Here is a 22,447-nt window from a genome sequence, read left to right on the forward strand (position 1 = left end):
TAATAATAATAAATTTTATTTATGAGTGCCTTTCAAGTCACCCAAGGACACTTTACAATAGGATAAAACACCTAGTAAAACAATGGCAGAATAAGAACAATAAAATAAAAGCACAAGATAAAATGAACAAACAGTGGATTCACAGTGAATATGCAGATTTGAACAGATGAGTTTTGAGTTGGGATTTAAACTGGGGGAGAGAACCAATATTTCTTATTTCAGGGGGCAGAGAGTTCCACAGCCTGGGAGCAGAGCAGCTGAAAGCTCTGCTTCCCATGGTGGTGAGGCGGAAGGAAGGTACAGTAAGCTGGATAGAAGAAGAAGAACGGAGTGAACGGGCAGAACAAGTGGTGGTTAACAGGTCAGAAAGGTAAGAAGGAGCGAGGTTATGAATAGCCTTGAAGGTGAGCAGAAGAAGTTTGAAAATTATCCGGAATTTCACTGGGAGCCAGTGAAGTTCCTGAAGAACAGGGGTGATGTGCTGGTAGGAGGGGGTTCTGGTGATAATGTGAGCAGCAGAGTTCTGAACCAGTTGAAGCTTATGGAGGGATTTTTGGGGGAGACCATGCAGAAGAGAATTGCAGTAGTCAATACGGGAGGTAACAAGCCTATGTACAAGAATGGACGTAGACTGGGTGGAAAGAGAAGGAAGCAATCTGTTAATGTTACGTAGATGGAAGTAGGCAGAACGGGTGAGATTATTGATGTGAGATTTATAGGAAAGTGAACTGTCTAGGATGACACCAAGGCTCTTAACCTGAGGAGAAGGGAAAACTGTGGAGTTATTGATGGTGAGTGAGAAAAACTAGATAATAGAAGATTGAAAACAACATCATCTGGTCTGATGAGTCGATTTCCGCTGCAACATTTGTATGGTAGGTGAGAATTTAAACCCTAAACTATTGCCGCTGATCGTCATTTAATCAGAATCAGAATACTTTATTGATCCCTGGGGGAATTTTTTTTTTTTAAATGACCAGAGTGTACTCATCATCTGATGACTGTTTTTCCTGCAGACTGCTACACCATGTCATATAGTTTAGATCATCTCAAACATGAGATCAGTGTACTCAAATGTCCTGCACAGTCACCAGTTCAATATAGTAGAGCACCTTTGGGATGTGGCGGAACAGGAGATTCACATCATGGATGTGCAGCTAACTGTGTGATTGCATCATATCAACATTGAACAAAATCTCATGAGTGTTTCCAGAACTTTGTTGAATCTGTGCTACAAAGAATTATTAGATGGTACAAAAGTGGGTTCAACAGTACCCGTTGTTTCTGCTCTTCACATATTCTAACCAAGTAAATCAGAAGGATCACTAAAACTGAAGTTACCTCTTCACATGAACGCTGGCTCTGTCACACTCATGTGTTAAATCTGCCTCAGCGCTATGTAACAAAGCAGCACAGACCACAGTGGATGCATGTCAATAATGATCTTTAATGTCAATATATACAGAACTTGAAAGAAAAATAGAATCTTAAAAATCAAATGAAATAAATACAGTATCATACAATTTCCACAATGTCTTTTGAAGAGATTTCCATGGAAATGTTTATTTGTTATTCATTTATTTATTCTTTTAAATTCAGCCTCTCTGGTTCGACAGGGTGCGTCCCATCCCCCCCAGAGAAATCCCGACAGCTCCCCCCCACATGCTCTTCATCTTCATTATGTTCTATATAGTTATATCATTTTTGCAAACGATTTCTTGTTACCACATAGGTTCACCTTCAGTAGCGAGACAGTATCTTTTGTCCGTCTGCAGCATGTTTACGTCTTTTGATACACAAGTAAAACAAATCCGACTGAGTTTCAAGGGAAAAGCAATACAGGATCTGTCCACACATGCGTTTATGTTACCAAAAGTGCTGGGAAGTGATTTTGGTTCTGAAGAACCTTCAAACCCGCTTCAAGCAGTATCTGATTTTTTTTAATACATTTATTTTTTTATTTTTGTCTCAGAAAGGAAACGGTTATGCAAAGTACCTCAGTCAATACCAACTTGCCAGCACTCTCACAAATAAATCATTACTTCACGTTGAAAAAAAAAAAAGAAAAAAAGAAAAAAAGAGTAAAAGCAAATGAGGGGAGAGGAGGATGGCGGAGCGAAGATGAAGAGCAGTGTGTGGGGGGGGAGCACAGTTTAACCAAAGCAGCTTTTTAATCAGCCAATCACAGTGAAGGAAAACATCAGCTGGTGCGTTTCTTCCTCACATAAAAAGGAAGAAAGAATGAAAGGCGAGGAGGGTAAGTGCATATGAGAAGCTGTGGAAATAAATACAAGTCTGTCTCCCCAGCAGTAACAGATACGAGGTTCCTCTGTTCGTCTTCGGCTGACTTCTGCAACGCAACCTCGTCCTGTGTGTGTGTGTGTGTGTGATTGCAGATGTTCCGGTGTTTCAAATAAATAGATTTTTTTTTTTTTTAAAGAAAACCTGGGAGACAGTAGTTCTGACTGGCCAAGACTTGGGGCTGTGGGTGTGCGCGTACTTTTTGCTTTTTCTTGTTTGCGTATGAGTCTGACAGAGTGAGATCAAAACTGGTGGGTGAGAAACATGGGTCTACATGTCCGTTGAGGTGAGTTTCTTCATGCTGCGTCTCTGGGCTAAACTGGATGCCGCCACAGGCTCCAACACTGGCTGACTCGTCTTCTGGCTCAGAGCTGAATAGGTGGCAGCCATCGCTCCCTGATGAAACAAAGACACGTGGCTTTAATGTTTCAGCTGGCCTCACCACCACTGCTACTGTATAAATATATAATTAAATTGTTTCTTACTGGCTGGGAAAAAGATAATATAGTTTCAATAATGTAACAGAAGCTGACGAAATATTGTTAAAGTTACAGTGTTTTAGTAACCAATGAATGTTTTGCATATACAGTGGCTTGCAAAAGTATTCGGCCCCCTTGACCTTTTCCACATTTTGTCACATTACAGCCACAAACATGAATCAATTTTATTGGAATTCCACGTGAAAGACCAACACAAAGTGGTGTACACGTGAGAAGTGGAATGAAAATCATACATGATTCCAAACATTTTTCACAAATAAATAATTGCAAAGTGGGGTGTGCGTAATTATTCAGCCCCCTGAGTCAATACTTTGTAGAACCACCTTTTGCTGCAATTCCAGCTGCCAGTCTTTTAGGGTTTGTCTCTACCAGCTTTGCACATCTAGAGACTGAAATCCTTGCCCATTCTTCTTTGCAAAACAGCTCCAGCTCAGTCAGATTAGATGGACAGCGTTTGTGAACAGCAGTTTTCAGATCTTGCCACAGATTCTCGATTGGATTTAGATCTGGACTTTGACTGGGCCGTTCTAACACATGGATATGTTTTGTTTTAAACCATTCCATTGTTGCCCTGGCTTTATGTTTAGGGTCGTTGTCCTGCTGGAAGGTAAACCTCCGCCCCAGTCTCAAGTCTTTTGCAGACTCCAAGAGGTTTTCTTCCAAGATTGCCCTGTATTTGGCTCCATCCATCTTCCCATCAACTCTGACCAGCTTCCCTGTCCCTGCTGAAGAGAAGCACCCCCAGAGACTGATGCTGCCACCACCATATTTGACAGTGGGGATGGTGTGTTCAGAGTGATGTGTAGTGTTAGTTTTCCGCCACACATAGTGTTTTGCATTTTGGCCAAAAATGGACATATTCCCCCACCTGAGCTGTAGATCTCTGCAGCTCATCCACAGTCACCATGGGCCTCTTGGCTGCATTTCTGATCAGCGCTCTTCTTGTTCGGCCTGTGAGTTTAGGTGGACGGCCTTGTCTTGGTAGGTTTACAGTTGTGCCATACTCCTTCCATTTCTGAATGATCGCTTGAACAGTGCTCTGTGGGATGTTCAAGGCTTGGGAAATCTTTTTGTAGCCTAAGCCTGCTTTAAATTTCTCAATAACTTTATCCCTGACCTGTCTGGTGTCTAAATCCAATCGAGAATCTGTGGCAAGATCTGAAAACTGCTGTTCACAAACGCTGTCCATCTAATCTGAGCTGGAGCTGTTTTGCAAAGAAGAATGCACATCTACAGACTGAAATGCTTGCCCAAAGCTGGTAGAGACATACCCTAAAAGACTGGCAGCTGGAATTGCAGCAAAAGGTGGTTCTACAAAGTATTGACTCAGGGGGCTGAATAATTACGCACACCCCACTTTGCAGTTATTTATTTGTGAAAAATGTTTGGAATCATGTATGATTTTCCTTCCACTTCTCACGTGTACACCACTTTGTGTTGGTCTTTCACGTGGGATTCCAATAAAATTGATTCATGTTTGTGGCTGTAATGTGACAAAATGTGGAAAACTTCAAGGGGGCCGAATACTTTTGCAAGCCACTGTAAATTGTCATATTTTCCCATCTGTGTCGATCACATTTTCCCAGATTTGGTAAATGAGATGGTCACATGTTTTGTCCAACCAACCGCAGTTCCTCAAATGGCTGTTTAAGACTCCCAAAAAGTTTGAAAATCTAACTTTACAGTAAAAATTAAAATATCTAAACTATTTTTTGTTTAATGGCTCACCGGTCCGTGAGTCGTTTGGTACTGGACCGTGAGAGTTGAGGCTCGGGTGTAAAATTTGTGGTTTTCAAGGTTTTTATCGTTAACTCCGTTTCCCTGGGTCTTTCCCAGTGTTGTAGTTGTGAGTCTTATTTTGAAAGAAATATTTACGCATTACCATAGCGACCAGAGCACTAAGGGGCAGAGAGGAGGATGTTACTCTCAACGTTGTTGACGCATTTCAGGAGGACGCTGCTAATAAAGTTACAATTACACAGTGAATTCACATTTATTATTATATTTACAAAATACCACAGTTTTTGTCTCGGCCGTATCATTTTATTTTGTTGTATTTATCAGAGACACCTTAAAGGCCGGTCCGTGAAAATACTGTCTGACATTAAACCGATCCGAGGCGCAAAAGAGGACGGAGACCGCTGTTATAATGGATATGATACATTTGAGTGACAGGTAGGGGCCAATATACTGACAACCAAGGCTGAAAGGTGATTTGAAAATGTCTTTGGGTAACTTCCTCCTCTTTTAGTAATCCTCTGTGATCCACATCGAATTGTTTTCCCTTCCCCCCCAGTAAGAAAAATAAAAACATGACAAGCAGCTACTCTGCCACACAGTCTAAGAGTCCTTGATTAGGCATCTAATGTTTCTGCGGTTTACGGTTTAATGAGCTTTTCTGTGTGGATACAGTTAATTATTGAAAGTAGACATTAGGCAGAATTCTGACATGACCAGCAGAGGTTACGGTGCAGTCCAGGCTAGGGCTGGGTCATATCATACCGTTCACGGTAATACCGGTATAATGTTGGGCAACGATAAGAAAATGAAATATCGCAATAGAATTTGGGTAAAACGCGCATGCGCAGTGCCTTTGTTTTCATACACACATGTAGGAAAAAGCGTGCCTGCGACGGAGAATGAGAAGAGCGAAAGCGGATCGTTGAATAAAACGAATGAACCAGAACTGGTTTGTAAAAATGCTGCAACTTCAGTGATGTGGAACTGGTTTGGCTTTCATCCGTCAGATACACAACAAAGCACTATTTTTGGTAGAGCATGCTAGCGGGCCGTCGTTATTACCGTGTTTTTTGGAAAATACGGCACACTTAAAATCAATCCTTTGATTTTTCTGAAAATCGACAGTGCCCCTTATAATCCCGTGTGCCTTATGTATGAATTCTGGTTGTTTACTGACCTTGAAACGATTTTATGTACACGGCGCTCGAAAATCTGTCGAATGTTTTAGTACGACTTTGCTAAGCTACGAACCCGCACCGCTTGATGGATTGTCGGAGCATTATGGCTATCATAGGGAGGAGCCTCGCAGAGTGATACGTACTGTGCTTCAACATAATGTTACCGTATTGTATGTGTATAACCTCTTTTTAAGTTTTGTGGATATTATACATGGTTATGCTGAGGATATGTCGGCCAATTCCCACTGGAAATGCCTTTTGGTTAAACTGTCAGCAAGAAATTTGCATTTGCACTGTTAAATTTTTAGATAACTTTAATGCACATAAAAAACAGCTGCTTGTTTAAGCGAAAATACATTGATGTTTTTTTTCACTAATAAAGTTGTGGAGTTGTAAAGTATTTTGTCTAGTGTCAATTATATCGTCAGTTATATCGTTATCGCAAATTTTCAAATGTATATGGTGATAAATATTTTTGGTCATATCGCCCTGCTCTAGTCCAGGCTACCTAATGTTAACTGAGCAGTCTGGAGACACAAGGATTAACAAAGAATTCTTGGATTTTTAGGACTGAAACCTGCTGTTAATCTGGTCCTTCCTTTAATGGCGACATTATCACCGGATCAGGAAGTGTAAAAAGTCAGAAGCAAAATCCTGTGCATGACTCTGGCCTTTTATACAGCTGCTGCTCTCTGAGATTAAGAGAGGTCAGCTCAGCTGGGTCGAGTGCTTAGCACAAATGATACCCAGACAACCTGACCTGGCCCCCGTGTGTCCAGCCACATTAGGGTGTCCGTATTCCAGCAGAGTGAGGGCAGAAATGATTGACCTCTCCACTCATTTGCCTTAGACCCATTTCTGGCTCCAGTCTTAAATACAGGCATTACTGTGCTTTTCAATTTGTGACGCCTAAACTTTGAAACAACCTTCGGCAGTATACAGGATCTGCTCAGTCTGTGGTTTGTTTTAAAGCATCTGCTGAAGAATTACGTCCCCAAACTGGCCCTTTCATTTGGCAGCAGTGGACAAAAAATAAATAAAAAAGTCCTCAAAATCCTGACGTTTTGGAGGAAATCTGTTTCACTGAAGCCACCGACATCACGATCTGAACACTTTTAGCTCCAACTTTGCGCCCACACGCGCCTCCGTACACAAGTACCAGCAGTGGCTCCACAAATAGCCTCCACTAAACCGTTTACTCTTCCTCAGCCTCCTCATCTGCTCACAAATCTGCTCGTTTCCACTGCACATCGCTCCATAAATAAAAAAAAAAAAAACAACAACTTCCTTCTAAATACAACGTTATCACTGTCCATCTGTGCACACAGGGCACAAATCTTCTGACGTAAATGAGAAAACTCTTACAGGTCTTAAGTCCAGCACACATGTTGAGGTGTTACTAATCATTTAACTGTAGTAGATAATAATAATTGTTCCTGTAAATTGAGGTCTTTGTTAGCGGGATACGGTTGGATCTACTCACCTTGACGAGGTGCGGTGCATCATGGCGTGTGAGCTGGAAGTGCGGTAGCGTATCTCTGCACGTGATCCAGGAATGCTTTAGAACCTGCTCTGCTGTGTATCGCTGGTGAGGGTCCACATGGAGCATATGGGACAGCAAGTCCTGGAATACACAAATACAGATTTCTAAAGATTAAATGGCACATTTTAAAAAGCCACTATGAATTCATACGGGTATAAAGGTTTAATTCTGGCCAATTTTAAGTCAACGGCATAATTTGTATCAAACTTTTAAGTACATGGGAAAAGCGGGTCGTCTTCATTAAACTTTACAACGCTAGGTTTACAAAAGGAAACATCACAGCTGCTTAAAAGGAAGCCTGAACAAAAGGATTTAGAACAATGTGTCAGTGTGTACCTTCGAGCTGTCTGACACAGTATCCCAGTTGCCACCCGTCAAAGAGAACTTCCCAGATCCTATCCGGAGAAGAATCTCTTCCGGTGTGTCGTTTGGCCCATTAGCGAACGGTGTGTACCTGACAGCGATGAAAACAAAGCGCAGATTATGAAATGCATAATCGCATCACATGCAGTTTGCTATTAATCATCCAAACGACTCCTGAGAGTTCTGTGTGCAGTCTTACCCTGCTAACATGGTATACAGCAAGACTCCAAGGCTCCATATATCACAGGCTGCATCATAACCTTGTCGCATTAGTACCTACGGAAACAAAGAACAACACAAGCCATCAGACTCAGAAACAAAGCAGATCATGGATTCTCTTTTTTTGCCTTGCTTCCTGCTCACCTCTGGTGCCACAAAGTTGGCGGTGTAACAGGGGGTTAGAAGGAGGCCGTTGCCTCCCCGGAGCTGTTTAGCGAATCCAAAATCACAGATCCTGATGGAGTCGGGATTCCCCGAGTCGTCCATGTACAGGATGTTGCTGGGCTTCAGGTCTCGGTGTACTACCTGAGGAGAAGGAGAAGATATTCAGAAAACGTGTCCAAATTAACTCTGCTGTGCACGCGCGTGTAAGCGTTTCCTCACCCCTTGGCAGTGGAGGTAGTCAACAGTCTTTGTAATGGTGTAAAGAACAGCACTTGCTTCTCTCTCGGAGAAAAACTTCTGCCTGAGGATTCGATCCAGCAGCTCCCCTCCCTTCATCAGCTCCGTCACCAGGTATACATACCTGCCCTCGTCATACACCTGACACAGAGACAACACAACCCGTCAGAATATACCCGCCAAAAGCCGACTGTGTCGGAAAGCTCACACATAAATGTCACTGACGTCTTTCAGAGTGATGATGTTGGGGTGCTGTCCATATCGCATCAGGATTTCGATCTCTTCAGAGGGGTCCCTCTTACTTTTGTCTATAATCTGAGTGAAACACAAACACAGTATTAGTGATCAAACAACTCTAACTTCTATCAGAGACTTGAGACACTAAAAGCAAACTGAAGCTGTGCTGCCATCTGCTGGTGCTTTATGAATAACCAAATTCCATTTGAGTCGCTCTGTTTTAAATGTATCGATAGTTAAAGACGCTGATGTCCACAAACTCTTATTCTACACACATCAACTGTACTTTCATTGGCTCTACCAAGAGGTGCAAAGCATGTGTAATAAAACGAACCAGTCGTGCCACTTAGCGATCTATTAACCTGCAGCTGCAGGACACTGCAAACTAAAGAAGCTGCAGTTTACATCCATGCCTGTCCAAGCATGAGAACGCACACAGGAAAGGCTTTGGAGGAATAAAGCAGGCTCCACAGATTTGTGTCACCAATTCAAGCGTCTGACATTCACATATGTTTTTAAAGAACTTCTACTTTTAGACATTTTTATGAACTTTTGCTATAATCAGTGTCAGTTCTTGAGGACTGGCAGTGAAGATGCAGTGATTTTGAAAGAACCCAAATTCTAAACAGCTCACGCCTGACTCCGAGTGCACATTTGTGCTGTAATGTAAATGTAATTTACATAAACATAATGAAATTTCCCAACATGATCGAGATGCAGTTATGAGAAAACAAGCCATCTAAAAAAAACAAAACACTTCTGTCCTCTGGTATAGATTCTTTAACATGTTCAGAGGTCACAAGGAAACAGCCGGTTACCTTCACAGCATAGTCCATGGCAGAGACTCGGTGTACACAGCGTTTACAAATAGAGTAGGAGCCGACCCCGATGTCCTCCTGCAGCTCGTACATGTCGGAGAACTTGGCTGAGCCTCCGTGCAGCTGGAAAGGGCAGGAATCATTAACATTTATACAGTGTCCTGTGACATTACAAAAAAAAGTTCCAGCACAGCATCACCTCGTGTCCTTCACGAGCGACGCTGAAGGATGCAAGTAACACTTCAGCTTGTCTATGCAAGTCAACAACGTGTATCAAATGTTAGAGCATCCTGGTAATTTGAGTCCCACAACAAAGAACATAATGTCAGTGAAGTTGACCTTTGGAGAAGAAAAAAAATAAAAAGACTGAGTACTTCATCATTTTATCTAATAGTTTGACCTTTAACCACCAAATGTTTAGCAGGTCAACCTAAAGTTCAGGTGGACATCTGCACCAAACTGTCCAGAGTGAAACTATTGCTGCACATTTACACAGGTGCTCCGCAGCAAACCTGCCATCAACTTTGTAATGTGCCTGTTTGTTTGTGTCGGTCAGCAGCAGAACAGTCATTACAAGATCATTTAATTTGGATCCTAGACCTCTGCCACCAATCCAAACTATTCCACTGTAATTACAATCAGCAGGCAACAGAAAGAAACCGTGTCAGCAGCACTCAGGTATTAGTTACAATGTTTCAGTGACCGATCTGTCTTACTGTGTTCTGCACAGAGCTGCAACTGCATCATGAAATTTATGCATGGCTCCAAAACAGGAGGAGAAACTGCTGAATTTCTAGAGATTACAATAGTTTCTCATGAACGCTGCTTCATGAAAAGAGAAAAAAAAAGTCTGTGTGAGCTTCGTGCATGCAAGACAATACTTCAAGTACCATTAAGTACCTCGTGTAAAGAGTGAGCGAATACAAGGTTACGATAATGCATCTTCACCTGAACTATGGGGAGGATGCTGAGCAGCGGGGAGCCCTTGTTCTCATCCATGGGGGTCGGCGCAACAAAACTGAAGCCTTTGAAGAGCTGGTGTGCATTAGCACTGGGCGGGATACCTGGGGAGTCTAAATAAACCAAGATAATTCAGAATATAAACAGACTACCGGTAACATAAACACCCACTAACATTTTGCAGTTGCTGTTTCCATGGCTGCAGGACTAGCTGTTGCTTGTAAGCTTAAAAACATGTGAGCAGAACGTGCGTGCGTGCTTGTGTGTGTGTGTAGGTGTACCTTTCGGCGTTTTAGCGGTGAACTCTGGGTCAAAGCAGAACGTGTCATCTGGTTTACCTGCTGCGGGCTTGAACGGGGGCTGGAGCTCTCTCCTGTACAGTTTCTGCAGGTACAAAAATGCAGGAGACACGTAAACGTGTGAGGAATCAAACTATCACAGGCCGTCTGGAGCGTGTGAACATATGTGCAGGAGAGGCCAAGACCCCCTCCCAGATTAACCCCCTGAAATCCCACCACCGCTTGGTCCGGCCAATAGCATCCTGCCGGCTCTTAAACGCTCATGCAGGGCTATTAGTGCACACACAGTGAGAATTGGACCTCTGCCCAGACTCATGCACACACACATACGCGCACACACACACAAACACAGATCCCGTGGCCAAGACTGATGGCCAGTAGTCACCACGCCAAGCATTTGTTAGGTGTGAATCCTCAGCAGAAGCTGGGGAGTTGTGTGTGTGTGTGTGTTTATGCGTGTGGGTGTGTGGGAGAGAGGAGGAAAAAAGAAAAAGAGTGTGAGAAGTGCGTGTTGGTGTGTGCACTCACATTCCAGTCGATGGTGGAAAAGAATGCATGGCGTTTGATCTCTTCCACGCCGTCGGGCCCGGCCCCTAAAGACACAGATGGCTCTGGTTCAGTTAACCCAGCGTTATTGCTTTTCATCGACTCATCCGCACATTATTAACCTCTTGGCCGATTTCGAGGTAGAAGCGGATGCCAAAATGTTAACCAACCTTAGGCTTAGTGAACAGCGTGACTTGACGATCACGTTTCCTTACCTAGCCTGTTAGCAGGGTTACGTTTAAACAGCATTCTCAGCAAACTCTGGGCTTCCAAACTAAGGAACTGGGGCATTCCCAACTTAGCTCTGCAGGGAGAGAGACAACAGAGTGACAGATGAACATGGGGGGGGGGGTCACTGTTATCATCTACATATCAAAACTTGTCTGACATGCCTTAATGATGTCATTCATAATGACTCACTTGAGAATCATGTTCATAGTCTCATTGCGGTCTTTCCCTTGGAATGGTAACGTCCCTGTGAGCATTTCAAACTGCAAACACACCATAGGTCAGGTTTTTTCCTTTTACTTTAATGTATAAAATTCCTATGAATACATATGTCCCATGTCTTTTCTTCCTATTTAAATCAGGTTTGTGTGAGGTTGCGTACCATAAGTACTCCCAGAGACCACCAGTCTGCACTCTGCGTGTGTCCTCTCCTGTTGACCACCTCAGGGGCCATATACTCCACCGTACCACAGAAGGAATATGCCTTCTTATCAGCATCTACCGACTCTTTACTCAAACCAAAGTCTGTGTAACATAGTAAAGTTTTAGGCAAGAAGTTACAGATTTACTGCAAATGTTTGCATTTGGATTTTACTTATTTATACAAAACACAGACCATGCATATTAACGTTGCTGCATTTAAATAAAAACGTAACCAATGCAATACACGTACGACTTCTAACCAAGCTAACTTGCAGATCTTTTCCTGGTTAGGCTTTTAAGATGCAGTATAGCAACACAAATATAAATCAAACAGTTAGAAAACAGCAACAGCAACCACAACAAACAGGAAATAAATAGAAACAGTTAACTCATTTCAGTGATCACAGATTTGCTTTTGTTTAAGGCATAATTTTACCTTTGCATTAAAAACTGATCTTAAAATTTTTAATGTTTTGTTGATGCATCTAATCAATATCATTATTACGAAACTCATAATAAGCAGAAGTGAAACACGGCTACACTGATCCATCATCATCAAATGAGAGAAAGCAGGAGGACATTTCCGACTGTTAGTTTGATTTCTGACAGCAACATCGGGCGTCTCTGGCAGTGAAACTCCGTCGTGTGTGAGGAGCACACGAGTAAGATATTTGACAAACAACAAAACTAGTAGGACTCAATACTCAACAGTAGTGGCACATCTATCACTTTAAGCATGGTCATATTTAACAGGTTAACTACATTAGACTCTTTCCTGATTCTTCATAGTCAAAAAAAGTAAGGTAGCTCATACCTGTTAACTTTATGTGTCCAGCTTCATCAAGTAAGATGCTGAAAGACAAGAAGAGATTTCACAGAGGTGAGCATCAAAGCATCTCATGTTTTGTGATTTCTGCATAAAGCACAACTAAAGCGAGTGAGTTCTGAGAGGTTTGTATAAAACGTTCAATCCGTACGCTGCAGACATTTTATGAAAAACGGAGCAAAAGCCGGAAAAACTAAACCAAAATTTATTTTCATACAGCAGGTAAGTTAGAAAACAAAAATAACCCTTCAACTGATTTTCTTGAAAAATGAATGTTTCATCAAATCCGCCTTGTGATATGGAGAAATTTTCCTAGATTTATGGTATGTATTTATGTTAAATTTTCATTTACAGAAATGAAATCATATTAGAGATGGAGCAATTTTGTATTTGTAAGGAACTGTGATCCAATACTGATAATTATGGTTTTTCTTTTTTTAAAGTGCATGACAGCAAAGGCAGGTGCTGTCTGGAGGTATCTCACCCTCTCTCACCAATAAGTTGTTTGTTTCGCAGTCGTTCAGCAGTTTCTGACTTTTTTTTGCGACTCGTTTTGGCTGAGTGAGCCGACAATAAGAGAGCCTCAGACAGCTTCTTTCTCCATTCCAACTGCTATGTTAGCCTCCCAACAAGCGTCAAACGCTGCCTTGCATTTACAGTGACCTGGCATGTTGTCAGCTTTACTCTGCTCCACTCCGTGTGTGTGAGGGCCGCACACCGTGGGGAAACTAACGCAGACTCAAACTGAGCAGAGATCTTTATCTTTTTTTTTAAGTCAGATTTAAAAAAAAAAAAAACTTTAACTATTTGAATTTATGCATACACATATATATTGATTAGTCACATTTTATTTTACGTGGCTGTGTAATCAATAGGTCTATTGTTTTTACAGCTATTGTTTTAATTCAGACTATATGTTAATTGTATTAGCTGCTAACAACACACACACACACACACACACACACACACACACACACACACTATAGTTTGCAGCAATATAGGTGAAAGATCAAAGTGGTTTTGTACTTGAAAATGTTTGTAATGAAACCAAAAGCAATCGGCTTTTGCAGTTCCCTTCTGTACTCCGTTCTGTGCCATTGCGCAGGGCTTTGCTACGACATGCTGAAAGGGGAAGATGAGATCTGTGATTCTTACTTCTCTGGCTTGAGATCTCTGTAAACTATGCCCAGGTTGTGCAGATGGTCGAGGGCCAGGGCCAGCTCTGCAAGGTAGAATTTCACATCTTCCTCTGTAAACATAACCTGATAAGAACTGGACAAATTTACTCTTTGAACTCTGAAGAGAAATTCAGCAGCAGCAAAGGAAACAAAAAAAAACCAAACAAACAAAAAAACAAAACCAAACTTGAATATTAAGCTTCAGTTACCAAAACAGAGAAAAAGAGTATTATCGTTATTGTCACAACAACATCAACATTTCAAATACGTTTCAGGATTCGGCAAGCTGTTGATCTGACGCCGCTGGCAGCTATCGCTTTGGTTCTGAGACATGCTTTCAACAATAGGTCTATCCAGAGAACAATCACACATTGTCTGAGTGCCCTGAAAGCATCTGAGAAAAGCTGAGCCGGGAATCTGACTGACAAGCAGCTGATGATGAAAAAGGGGGAATAAAGATTCCGAGGAAAAGCACTTGCCTTTTCATGAGGAATTCAAGTCGGAATTTGAATAAAAAACAAACAGAAGATATCAGAGACAAATGACTTGGCACATTTATGCGCTTTTAAAATAAATAAAATACTCTTGCATACTAAAATTGCACCTGCTCCATTAGTTGCCGTCATATTTACATTTCCTTAGGGTTTATAAATTAACATTTTGGCATCTGTAGCTCTGAGTTTCACAAACATGGGCACTAACAGGATTTTTATTTTTAAGAACATCTCAGATTTTTTTTTTTTTTTTTTTTTTTTAACCGAAGTACAAAATAAACAGAATAAAGACAAAAATAAGCTTGAAGGCACAACAACATGTAAGACAACAGAATGCCAGCTTACCTCTTTGGATAAGCGAGTGAATACATCCCCTCCCCTGAGAAAGTCCAGTATTAAATACAGTTTCCCTTCTGTCTGAAAGGCTGCGGAGACAGGAAACTGACAATTTATCCACAAGCCAACAGTATTGTGATTTAACAGATGTCGAGATGAAATGTCAAATCCTGTTAAATAACTAAAGCATTCAAAAATATTTTGTTAAATGAGGTTAAAGGCATTTCTGACTGAAACACGATGCGGATAAACAGCTTACGCCATGTTAAACCCACCCTGAATTCATTCTGTATGATCATACAGTTACACGCACATGAGACGTTACAGCAACATCTGATTTCAATCAGTTCTGCAAACTGTTTTTTTCTGGAGCAGAAAGCAAAAAAACCCTGAAATGAACACATGGTTCTGATCCCATGTAGAGGCTCAAAACTTTACATCCGCGTATTAATTCAGCGCTGCTGCAAGTTCCAAATGCTGGTGAATGACTAGACTCACCAGCAAGTCCAAGGAGCTCAGAGCACGTCTGAGAAAGACGATTTTGCACAAGTCGGGGACATCTCTTGAAGCCATTTCTAAAGACTTTTATAGTCTAAGATTATCAGTTTAAATGAAGTGCAGCCACTTTGTCAGAGTCTGAAAAGGACTCAAAAGCTTTGATGCGTGCACTACAGCCCTGAACTCCTCCAGACATCACCCAACAGACGTGCACGGGGGAACACAAATGCAGTCAGACTGAACATTAGCCGGTCTTTAACCTGATAGCTCCCTACTATAAAGTCTGCGATGTCGAATTATGCAGATGTGTGAGCAGCGCAGCTATCTGTCAGGTGCGTTCACCTACTGAGTGGGCGTCATGTTTACCGCTTTCAGCGTGCTCTATCAAGGCAGCACCCTCGTATAAACAACACTGAGTAGTTCCAGTTGTGTTAAAAGCACCTGAAGTAGAACCTTTCATTCTTTGTGCTAAGGAGAAAGGGCAACTGTAGAAAATGTCCTGACCGTTTTTTCTGAAATTGTCCGACGTTTACACGTTAAAAACGACAACAACATTCGGCTCGGCTGACACAAAGTTGGAGAAATTATCCAGAAATCACCAAAGCACAGGTCTGCATTGAAGTAGAAGCGGCTAGAAGGCAGAAGTGGGAATGAGCAGACACCCCATGAATACAATATTACTGCCATTTCTAACATTTTGCAATGTGCAGAGTATTGCAACATATATTGTAATTTATCACCTTTTCCAACTGCAAATTATGTCCTCAAAGATTAACTTTAACAGTGCCTGTTTAATCCAATAAGACAAAGTCATCTCACGTCAAGTTTTTCTTGCTGTAAAATGAGCCAAACACACCAGCACTGTCACTAAAACCTGCCATAAATGTTGCCATAAGATGGGAGTTAGCCTGCCATCAATTGAATGGGGTCAAGTTGGCTATTGCAAGCAATCTTTTTAACTGTGATCAATCATTGAAAGTCTGTTGCTTGCTACATAGAAAGAAATTCACATTTGGACGAAATGCATATTTAACTATTACCACTGCACTCAGCAAACTTCCTGTTCTTCAGGAATACCACCGTTCTGCAGGGTTGCCGCTGATTGACCAGCCTGCGCAATCACGTTGCGATCAAAAGTGGTCGTGAATGTGCGACAGCCTCAAGCTCGAAGCAACCATTTAGTCACTAGAGCAGGGCGATATGGCCAAAAATATTTATCACGATATATATTTGAAAATTTGTGATAACGATATAACTGACGATATAATTGATGCGAGACAAAATACAACTCCACAACATTACTAGCGCAAAAAGACAACCTTCCATTTATTTTCACTTAAACAAGAAGCTGGTTTTTATGTACATTAAAGCTTTATAAAAATGTAACAGTGCAAATGCAAATTCCTTGCTGAAAGTTTAACCCAAAGGCATTTCCAGTAGAAATGGGCTGACATATCCTGAGCATAACCATGTATAATATCCACTGAAGTTAAAAAGAGGTGCTTTGCAACATTAAACTGCAGTGTGCAGTACGCATTTTTCGGACCATAAGTTGCACGGGATTATAAGGCACATTAAGCGAAACAAAGCAGTCAGATAAATCAAACTTTATTAAACTCATTCTTCTTGCTTCCTCCACTTCTGTACCATTGATTCATTAATGTTGAATTCTCTGGCAGCTGAGCTATTCCCATGTTGTTGCAGTATATTAATGACTAACCTCGTATTGTGGATGGATTATCTCAGTTGTTCTCCTGACTGAAGTTTGGTCCGTTTACAGCATCCTGCCATGCGATTGCATTTGTCTCTAACCATGAGGAACCTTCACGTTAACTTTTATAAGTGGAAAAGTGTTAGTGTTCCTCCTCCAGCTTCACTGTTTATGTTATGCTAACATAGCTGTGTCGCTAGCGATCACGTAGCACATCATTATATATCAGCTAGCCCAACTTCAGTAACCCTAAAAACGTCACTGCTGTTTAGTTTCCTGTCTTCATTTATGTTGGAAGTGATAGCAGAGCTGTACGTTTGATTTTTTTCAGAAATCTCTCAGTCAGAACATGCTATATCATGCTTAGGTAACTAGCGAAACTAGCGAGCTAACTTCCGCTAGCTTCCTGCTAACTTCTAACTCCGTTAAATGTAATAACTTTTGTTTTCATGGATGCCTGGAAGTTAAACTTTATAGTTACACTTGGTAAAGCAGCAATGCTGATCGTTTTATTAAAGATCAAAGAATTTAGACAGTTTTCAACTCTCAGTGATGCTGCAGGGTTGTTTGACCTGAAGTCAAATATACGGAGTTTGGGACCCAGATTACTCCCAGATTTAAGAGCATCTTAGTCCGACAAATACGACAATAACAACGGCCGCTTGCATGTTCTGCAAAAAAATGTGCTTTGTTGTGTATCTGATGGACAAACACCAAACCAGTTCCACATCACGGAAGTTGCACCATTTTTACAAACCAACAATCGGTCATGTGCGTATGAAAACAAAGGCACTGCGCATGCGCGTTTTACTCCCATTCTATCGCGATATTTCATTTTCCTATCGTTGCCTAACATTATACCGGTATTACCGTGAACGGTATAATATGGCCCAGCCCTATTAGTCACAATAAGTTGCAGTTGCAGTCGGTCAGAGAATATGAAAGAAAATCATCAGACTGACACTGATTTTTTGCAAAGAGGTTCTTTTCCCATTTTTACTGCTGTGGTGGATGGTGGTGCATGAGATGAGCCAGAACATTTTATACACTTCATAAAATGCACATATTTGGTGTTTCTCTATTGATACATTATCACCACATAAAACACTCTGATACTATGACACACTGATCATTTCCCCCACCCCTACTGGAACACCAGTGTCAGTCTACCACCAATCATGTTTCACATCACCACACACTGACAGGCTGCAGAACTTCAGCACAACCTCAAGCTATTAGCTAGACTCTTGAAACTTAAAAACAACTATATTTCCAACAGGACAGTGACGCCCTTAAAGAGAGGAAAGCTGGTTGGGGAACAGATAAATTGCCTAATATTAAGCTTCTCTAAAGCCTCAACACTACTGAAATCTGTTGACTCGGCTTTAAAGCCAGTTCCATGCCAGGACAACAAACTTTATTGAACTCTACCAATTCGGCCAAAAACAAATGAATGATTACCAGAATTACGCCAAAAGCTTGTTTATGTAAAATTCTGGACCCCATTGTGTTTTTAAAAAAAAAGATTTAAAATGTGTGCAGTACATTTCACTTATTTTTAAATTTTTATTTTTACTTGATGTAAAAGTTTCCGTCCCAGAAAAAGAAATAAATGAAATCCTGATGTTTCCATGACGTTTTAGTCCATGAGTGCATCTAAATGTTCAAAACTGTGTAATAGCCATGCTATGTGTATTAAAAATAAATAAATAAAATAAATAAATAAATAAATAAATAAATAAACAAACAAACAAACAAACAAACAAACAAACAAACAAACAGTGTTTGTCTTACCGTAGTGCAATTTCACTATGAAGGGATGATTGACTTCCACTAAAATGTCTCTTTCCATCTTAGTGCGAACTCTGTCCCTGACTGGAGACAAAGGAGACAGATGGAGCCATTCAGAAAGAAATCCAGCACTTTGGACAGACAATACTGGTGCTGTTTTATGCAGAGATGGCCAAAAACAACAGTGGCATTACCTTTCAAAGATGCCTTTTTTAGAACTTTCATTGCATATAACTGACCAGCATCTGGACCCAGGATCTTCCTGACAAGAAACACCTGACAGAAGGCGAATGAGAGGATTTTAGACAGATATAAGCGCCGGCACAAACAAACCACTCGACTCATCTCCAGAGTTCCCTCACCTTGCCGAAAGAGCCCTGGCCGAGGACTTTTAGCAGTTCGAACTGAGACGGATCGGCTTTCTCGCAGCCCTCTTTTACATGGTGGGTGATAGGAATCTCCTTATATGTCCCATCATCCTACACAAACATTAGCAGAATGAGACAGAAACACGAGGCGGTGGGGTTAGGTCACCGCTTCACGCACACAGACATGAAGACTTAAAAGCGCAGCCTTACTTACACAGTGTGAGAAAGACTCTCCCTCCTCCATGGGCTCATCCATGATCTGATGCCCATTGACCTGCAGCCAAAGCAACAAATCTGATCAGAGTTGTTGTCAACAGCAGTAAGCACTTTCACAAAGCTTATTCATCCTTGTTTTTAGCTGAGCAGGACTATGACTGCAGCAGCAGCTGCACGCCCACATGTATGATGGAAGATTCAACAGATGAATTCGATGAGTCACACATGCAATAATACGGCACTGTCCCTTTTCCAACTGTAGTTCTCTGCGTGTTGTCAAACAGTATGGAGTCCATACTTTAATCCCGTCCAGCTGTCCAGCCCTTATCCTGTCCCTATAAAGCCCCCCCATTATTAGCATTCTAGCTTAATCCCCAGTGAGAGCAAAAAACAAGCTCCAAGAGTCAGATATTTGCTGGAGCTACAGTCAGCATTCAAGACATAATAGGGCCTGTTTCTTTTAGAGCTTCTAGCTGATGATGCTGGTAAATGCATACTTTAAATGACCGCAGACCACGTTTAAGAAGCGCCCCCCCCCCCACACACACCCTCTTTGTTTACTGTAACAGCCACGCACGCTGAAATGACATTGTCAGAGGAGGAATGTCAGATATCTCGGCATCTGCAAATCAAACGACTGACCACAAAAACATTATCCAGGTCTGAATATTTCAGTTACAGGCTGAAGCGCAGCCTGCATTATGTATTCAGTCCACTGTGTTTGTGTGTGTTGAATTCCATCAAGCCTCTGAAGAGGGGTATGAGTCATAGCACTACGCAAACCCACTCAGTGGGTGGAGCCACCAACATACACTCGTGTACATCCACACAACGGAGGCCAGCAAAACCACTTTCCAATATCTTGCTACTGCTGCTGCAGCAGAGCAACACTGGCAAGAAAAACATATTTAAAAGAAAAGAAAAAAAAATCTGACAAGATAGACACCGCAAAGGCCGAAACAACGCAGAATAAAGCTGAAAGCAAACGCCTCGGTGCATCTGTGAAGGGTGACATCCAAGCTTGGCCGAAGCCAGGGCAGAGCTTGTGTCATAATTCACACATAGATTTTTTTCACTCCCACCTTTGCTGTGGCTCATCACAGCTTGTAATGGGAGTGCAGCCTACACTCAGCGCAACCAGGCCAGCCTTTTGCAGCCATCTGATGTCTGACAATCCTACATAATATCATTTTGCATACACTTATACCAGCATACAAGGGTTTGGCCTGAGAAAAAAGAAGTCTTTTATGTGAGAACTGATACAGTGTTGATTAAACAGCCAGCATCACCACTGCTCTGGTTTAGGTAGCTCAGCTGATATTTACTTCTGTAATCTCACAGTCTTCAAAGCTGCAGCTTACAGTAAACAGCAAATTCAAGTGTTTGTCTGCAGTAAAACTTTTTAAAAGTGGCGATCATGGCTCAAGAGTTGGGTGTTCGTCTTGTAATCGGAAGGTTGCCGGTTCGAGCCCCAGTCTCGGTCGTTGTGTCCTTGGGCAAGACATTTCACCTACCGCCTACTGGTGATGGCCAGAGGGGCCGATGGCGCGCCATGGCAGCCTCGCCTCTGTCAGTCTGCCCCAGGGCAGCTGTGGCTACAACTGTAGCTTGCCTCCACCAGTGTGTGAATGTGAGAGTGAATGAATAGTGGTATTGTAAAGCACTTTGAGGGGTCCCGAAAAAGCGCTATATAAAAATGCAATCCATTATTATTGTTATTAAAAGCATTGTAATATTTGGGCCATGAAGCTGATTAAGTTATTATAAAAGGTATTATATGAAAGATTAACAAAAAGCTTTAAAAGTTTCCAAGAGAAACCTCAATAAAAATGGAAGGGTCAGTTCAAACAACCCCGGGATGTTTCAGTAACTTTCTGTTGACTTTACGAAAGTCACAGAAGTCTGCCAGACGGACTTTTTCAGTGTGTAAATGTGAAAGGACCGCAAAGAATCCCAGAAATCAGGTTTAGGATGTCAAATTGGCTTTGCTGCAACTGGAAAACCTTATTACCGAGCCCGTGCAAAAGCAAATTGAATCCTTCCCACAGCTATCACAAGACTGTTTCTGGATGTCATTGCAAAAAGGTATCACTGGTTTGTACTAACAGTGATAAATAGTACAGCTCCATATTGCGCAATTTTCAGTCACAGCGTCGTCACTTTATTGCCGCTGTCAGTCCATTGTTAAACGCGTTGTGCACTTTTTTGGTCAAATTATAACTTATAAAGCTGCGCACAGACGTTTTTGTTATTAAGTTATTAACAGCATCACTAATTCACAAGTACTGCTGACAAGCCAACCTTCAGCAGTAAACACGACTGACCGATTTAGCGCAGCTAATGACAAACTTTAAACAAAAAAAACAAACAAAAAACTGCAGTGGCTGGATTCATGCGCTGCCTAACTACTACACACACAGACTAAAATACTTTAGCAACCTTTTATTACTTAAACAGTAGAGGTTGGATAACAACTTGGCTCCCAAGTTTTCAAGCCTGCAAGCTGTCAGCTATCAAGCTAGCTGCTGCTAATGCTACAAGCGCTAAGCTAGCTAGGAGGTAAACTCCTCCTGAGAAGTGTAAATAACAAGAAAAAGATGCGCGACGGGCACCTGTCATTGGGTAAAAACACCAGTGTCGGTGCGGAATGATGAGCCGTTGCGAAAGACGGGACGGGTAAGTGTTAAACTAATAAGAAAAAAAAAATCAGGGCAGTGCAATAAAAACAAACATCTAACCAGCTGTTAGCATTAGCTAGTGCGTTAGCATGCATCACGGTGCGCTGCAGGTCGTGATGCGAATTTAAGCTCTGCCGAGACGAGCGGGGCGAGATAACTTAACGGGACACCACGAAACCAGAAGCAACGCGGCGAGATTAACATGCAAAACACGCATTTGTCAACTCACCTCACTACTAACGCTGTTTACCTCCATCTTGTACCAGGATTCCTCTCCAAGTCTAAGGCATCGTAGTCCACCTAGACCCCCGCTCCACGTTGCATGTCTTTCCCCCCAAACCACCCTCTGTGGAAGTCCGGCTTTTTTCTGCCTCGATGCTCCGATGCAGGCTGTGGAACCGCGGGCCGCTCCGAGGAAAGGTTTGGAGGGTCGGCGCAGGGAACAGTCGATGTTGATGACTGGATCACACGCTCGCCGAAAGCACCGCTACCCTACCATAGATGCGAATATGGCGGCTACCGTGGTACCTGATCGTCAGTGAATGGGACTTTATTGACGTATTTATGACGCAATTCAGTTAAGGATTTCCCCCG

At 41.9% G+C, this 22,447-nt stretch overlaps 1 protein-coding gene across 2 annotated transcripts; it reads right to left on the minus strand.

The window, feature by feature from the left end:
- Positions 1 to 1,559: 1,559 nt before the first annotated feature.
- Positions 1,560 to 22,182, minus strand: rps6kal (ribosomal protein S6 kinase a, like). Of its 2 annotated transcripts, none has more exons than XM_085361528.1 (22): positions 22,083 to 22,182; positions 19,174 to 19,233; positions 18,954 to 19,070; positions 18,786 to 18,867; positions 18,595 to 18,675; positions 14,601 to 14,680; positions 13,739 to 13,845; positions 12,572 to 12,609; positions 11,717 to 11,859; positions 11,527 to 11,597; positions 11,322 to 11,410; positions 11,089 to 11,153; positions 10,543 to 10,645; positions 10,250 to 10,374; positions 9,302 to 9,424; positions 8,472 to 8,561; positions 8,229 to 8,387; positions 7,989 to 8,150; positions 7,825 to 7,901; positions 7,599 to 7,716; positions 7,203 to 7,343; positions 1,560 to 2,697 (listed from the first exon to the last, which is right to left on the minus strand). In XM_085361528.1, the coding sequence occupies exons 1-22, from the start codon at positions 22,107 to 22,109 to the stop codon at positions 2,572 to 2,574; spliced, it is 2,184 nt and encodes a 727-aa protein (XP_085217654.1). In that variant the 5' UTR covers positions 22,110 to 22,182; the 3' UTR covers positions 1,560 to 2,571. The 2 variants fall into 2 exon arrangements, with proteins under 2 accessions (XP_085217654.1, XP_085217663.1); XM_085361537.1 differs by lacking the exon at positions 22,083 to 22,182 and adding an exon at positions 21,788 to 22,076.
- Positions 22,183 to 22,447: the final 265 nt, after the last annotated feature.

Source organism: Diplotaxodon limnothrissa, linkage group LG2 (genome assembly GCF_057381915.1).
Source record: "Diplotaxodon limnothrissa isolate DT_005_m linkage group LG2, D_limnothrissa_male_GT1.1, whole genome shotgun sequence".
NCBI lineage: Eukaryota > Metazoa > Chordata > Actinopteri > Cichliformes > Cichlidae > Diplotaxodon > Diplotaxodon limnothrissa.

Coding starts and splice junctions, on each gene's coding strand:
- rps6kal (XM_085361528.1), bottom strand. CDS start 22,109: ATGGAGGTAAACAGCGTTAGTAGTGAG. Junction 10,646..11,088: donor TTTCCACCATCGACTGGAAT/GTGAGTGCACAC, acceptor TTGTACCTGCAG/AAACTGTACAGGAGAGAGCT. Junction 10,375..10,542: donor CACCGCTAAAACGCCGAAAG/GTACACCTACAC, acceptor TGGTTTATTTAG/ACTCCCCAGGTATCCCGCCC.